The sequence below is a fragment of the Sinocyclocheilus rhinocerous genome, unplaced genomic scaffold (genome assembly GCF_001515625.1).
Source record: "Sinocyclocheilus rhinocerous isolate Xijiao unplaced genomic scaffold, SAMN03320098_v1.1 scaffold111, whole genome shotgun sequence".
Lineage (NCBI taxonomy): Eukaryota > Metazoa > Chordata > Actinopteri > Cypriniformes > Cyprinidae > Sinocyclocheilus > Sinocyclocheilus rhinocerous.
The window spans coordinates 839,761-844,448 of record NW_015642811.1 but is presented as its reverse complement, the minus strand read 5'-3'; the positions used below and the strand labels follow the sequence as shown (position 1 = coordinate 844,448).

The following is a 4,688-nucleotide window of genomic DNA, read 5'->3' as shown; positions in this document are numbered from 1 at the left end:
TATATATATGGTGGGAGTCTTTCTCTCTTTTACCTGATGTGATTGATGGTGAGGCTTATGGGAGGAATGAAGAAATCCTCCACCCTGTCGAAGCGATGGCCAACCGGCTGGGTGTGGATGGTGTGGTGGGACGTGCTTCCGCTGGCTTGGCTGATCACCTTATGTATGGAAGAGTCACAATAGGAACATGAGTGATCATGCACAGGAACACACACAAGAGGGAGATTTGTGAACTTCTAAATGTCAAAATTCCCCTCGTCTTTGAGGAACTCAATGTATTCTGTCTGTGATTAACCAAAGCTATGCATTATGGGGGACGAGACTGTTCCAATTATGCGATATGGAACCCCACTGAGACCCCTTGCTATGCTGGTTCAATTTTACAACACTTGGGAATGCTCCAAAAATGTCAACTAAAATCATCAAAACACACTCTCAGCAGGGCCAGCTCATATACTTGAATAATCAGATGAGAGAAGTAGTTAGGCAGAACGTCCCAGTACTCTTGTTGAAGAGGCATCAGGTGGTGATTAGCACTCAGTGATGAATCTGGAGTGATTTGACTTACCTGGAGGGTTGGAAAGTTTTTCTCGAGATCTCCCCAGCTCAGGATCCACACCTGGTCATGAGACTTGTCATAGTGCAGCTTCACTGGAACCCGGTCGGTGCTCACAGTCTGTTGACAACAACAGATCAACAGTTTCCATCTGCTTATCAAAATCAGATAACGTAGTAACATTTAATGACTAAAAATGTAGTTTATATAGTAGGGTTGGACAAATCTCATGTTCAAAAACCCTCATGATCCATTTAAGTTAATTTAATAAATCATATAATTAAATTATATCTAATGTATTACCTAATTTAATAAGTAAACTTTCATACACCACTGTTTAAAAGTTTGGTGTCACTTTTTTTAAAAAAGAAACAAATAATTTTATTCAGCAAGGTCCTGAAAAAAATCTTGTTTTACACCAAAATATTATGCAGCACATCTGTTTTCAACATTGATAATAATAATAAATGGCACGTGAACACCAGTTCAGCAGATTTCAGCAGATTTCTGAATAGATGCTGAAAATGTTTGCCATCACAGGAATAAATTACTTTTATTTTTAAAAACATATTCAAATATTTCACAAATACTGTCTTACTGTATATTTGATCAAATAATTGAAGCCTTGGTGAGCGTATAAGTCTTCTTTTAAAACATTCACAAATATATAGATATATTCATATTTTAGTCATTTGATATAATATACACTATCATAGTCAGTTCACTTATAAAAGGCGCACAATCCAACTAGAAAGATGCTACACAGTATTCATCACTATAAGTGGAGTAAAATGTTATAATTATCTCATGCTAGGCACAACTAAGACAGACGCTTCAGCATTTTTGCCCCTGGTCAGTAGAGCGTCTATGAAAAATTGATCACTTTTCCACATTGTTTGCTTTTCAAGGGTCCCTGTGAGAATTCAATGAAATCACTGGAAATCATTATGTTAATTCATAAAGCAGATTCCCATCCATGCTTTTTAACATTCTACAAAAGTCACCATAAAAGTCCACCAAATCAACTATCCATGACAGAGTGAACGTGTGTCGCTTCCAAAAGCACAGCTGTATGTTTTTTTGTACATGCAGAGTTTGGTTATGGGTGTGCATTTTAAATGGAGTGCTGACAGTAACATTAGCTCAGCCCGTTTGCAATAATAGCTTTGCATCCATATCCATTCTCTGTCACCTGGCTGGAGATATTCCACTGGGAAACAAATGATTCATTTTGTGCAGTGATAGCCTTACTGTGCAATTTTCACACCTCATTGTGCTTACATGGATGCACACGAATATGAAAAAAAATTTAATTTGCACATTGAGCGTTGCAAAAATGATTACACCCTCTCTCTCAGTAGGACGGACATTTTTTTCCCCTCAGAATGTCTCTAACTTCAGATAAGTGTATTCATCTGATGCAGCATTCACTGTTAAGTCCTCCACAATGTGGGCATTTGCACAGCTTGTTTCGTCAACACACCGCATTAAAAGAAACCAAGAGAGAACTAGTGTTCGTGTGTAGCTATGATGAAGGAGGGTGATTGTTGTCTTCAGCGTCAATCTCCATGTGTGCAATAATCTGTGGGAGCAGATGTGCACATTGAATTTTTATCCCAGCACATCCCTTCCTCCTTACGAGGATTAGACTGAATAATAGAAACTCTTCAGCACAGATGAACAAATTCTCGCCACTATCCTTAGCAGATGTGTGAAATTTTAAATCGTACAAAAAAGTTTTGGTTAAATAGTGAATCCTCAGGCTTAAAACATAATTTGTAGACAAATGTTAGACTCTTCTCTATTTTTATCAGATTCTAAAAGATCAGGTGGCTAATTCGCACTTGCTAATCTGAGGTAATGAAAGCCAAACTCCCAGGTGAATCAATGATCCCAAGTGTGACCCTTGTCAGCACATTATAAGGAATCATGGAATACCCAAGTGAGGCCTAGAATGGAGAAAGTCTTGATGGCACTCATTTGGGCATTCACTCTGAAACAAAACTACTTTTCAGCCTGAAGCATCAGCCACTTCTAAGGCTGCGTTTACACTTGGCATTAACATGCGATCACCGTGATTCGATCAAGCAGATCGGATCGTCAGTCAATCAGAACACGGCGTGTTAACATTCCAATCATTTTGTGTGGTGGTTTGGAGCAACTTGAGGAAACTACTCAAACAACAGATCATTGAGTGCCCATGGCAGAAAAAAAGAAAACTTTGCATACTATGTGCAAATGAAGAATAAATATGCTAAATAAACATGTTAAAATATGCCAACTAGTATTGTAATTTAAAAAAAATTGAGGATTATGAATTATGTAGTAAACATGGCACATTACATATATTAAAATGCAGCATTATTTAAATTTGATGACGTGTCTATGGTATGTTCGTGAGAATAATGTTTTAGTTACTGATTTATTGGCTTACCTGAACAGCTTTCTGGGATTGGATGTCTACAATGAGCAACCTGTTCAGCAAAGGCTGTGTGGCGTAAATGAACTTGTCCTTCACATTGACGGCTGATGTCCACATACATTTCTGATCCTTCTCTCCCTCCACTTGTGGACAGACCTCCTCCTTCAGAAATAAGATTAAAAAAAAGGGCAATTAAAACAGACTACACATAGAAATATTAAGGATTATTAGAGTAAATGCATTTCAGAAGTGTCTCTTCACGTAAAAGGAAACTATGAAGAACACTTCTGTGTTGAAGGTCAACAATGCTACTAAACTTTTCCATGAAGCCACAAAAATAAATGAGCTTTTTTGTTTTTAGAAAACAATTAAACTACTCAACAATAAAATCAAATAGTAAAAGACTCTCTAGTGTCGGCCTCAGAGAAAGGGACCTTGTGGATGTGGACTGATAGTGGGCAGAAGTGTCATCATGGAGACAAACTCTGTCAAAAAGTGAGCGGCTGTCAGGCCTGAGGCCGAATGTGCTGTGGTTAAAGAGGTGAGAGTTGCTTGATTGATGGCCACAGAGGTTGTGCAGAAGTGGGCGTCTCCTGTGGTGATTCTGTTGACTGGGCTACTCAAGGGCTGTCGACGACAATCAAGATGGCGACACAGACTGATGTGACTGGATGCGTCTGGTCAAGCGACACTTTTGCAAAACTCAAATAGAGTTGTAGTTGGCACAAGTACATAACATCTGGTTATGTTTAATGCTCTAAAAAGATTTGGTTATGTTTAATGCTCTAAAAAACCACAAACCAAAGCCAAAAACTGCAACTGCAATCTGTAAGATCTTCAAAATGATCAGTTAAATAGGAGGGAAGGAGGGAAGTACATGTGATAGTGATTTCCCACAAGCAGAACATAGGAAAAACACATCATAATGCTCTCTAAATGTTCTTCCCCAGACAGAGTTTGCACCGGGGCTTGCCGTTAAGGCCTGGCATTTGATTGATGTCCTAATAGAGGCCTGCTGCCTCTCTGGAGGCTGGAAACTCAAGCTCTCACCGCCCCGAGCACCAAACAAACACAGCTGTCTCATCAGCATACCCAGCTCCAACGTAACAGCAAAACAGAGGAAGGCAATCATTTAATAGCTTGTGCAAATCTAGCAGCTGTCTATCAGAAAGAGCCGAGAAATTATATGCAGAGTCAAGGAGGGATGTAAGCGATGAAGGAGATCAGCTGATGTCTGTGCTGAGGATCAAACCCCATGCGGTTAAATTACTGGTCATGTCAGGAGAGGAAGAAAGAAAGAAAGAAAGAAAGAAAGGGAAGAAAGAAGGAAGGCAGGAACGAAGCATGAATAGAATGAAAGGTGGATAGATGGATGTGTGATGGATAGAAAGAATGAAAGAGAAAAAGGAAGGAAGGAAAGAAAGAAAGATAGAAAGAAAAAAGGGAAGAAAGAAGGAAGGCAGGAAAGAAGCGTGAATAGAATGAAATTTGGATAGATGGATGTGTGATGGATAGAAAGAATGAAAGAGAAAAAGGAAGGAAGGAAGGAAGGAAAGAAAGAAAGATAGATGAATCATGGAACAAATAAGAAATGTATGGGTGGGTGAATGTCAGGAGAGGAAGACATTCTGAATGTCAGGAGAGGAAGAGAGGAAGACTCCGCTGCGCTCTGCTTCACGGAAACCTGGCTGAACGGAGCCATCCCGGACA

At 39.3% G+C, this 4,688-nt stretch overlaps 1 protein-coding gene across 2 annotated transcripts in view; it reads right to left on the bottom strand.

The window, feature by feature from the left end:
* Nucleotides 1–4,688, bottom strand: part of fstl5 (follistatin-like 5) — a 130,345-nt gene that overhangs the window by 9,586 nt on the left and 116,071 nt on the right. For both annotated transcript variants that reach the window (XM_016573581.1, XM_016573582.1), the window contains exons 13-15: nt 2,991–3,140; nt 569–676; nt 34–158 (exon numbers count right to left, since the gene is read on the bottom strand). In XM_016573581.1, the coding sequence (XP_016429067.1) occupies nt 34–158; nt 569–676; nt 2,991–3,140 (383 nt within the window). The remainder of the gene's footprint in view (nt 1–33; nt 159–568; nt 677–2,990; nt 3,141–4,688) is intronic.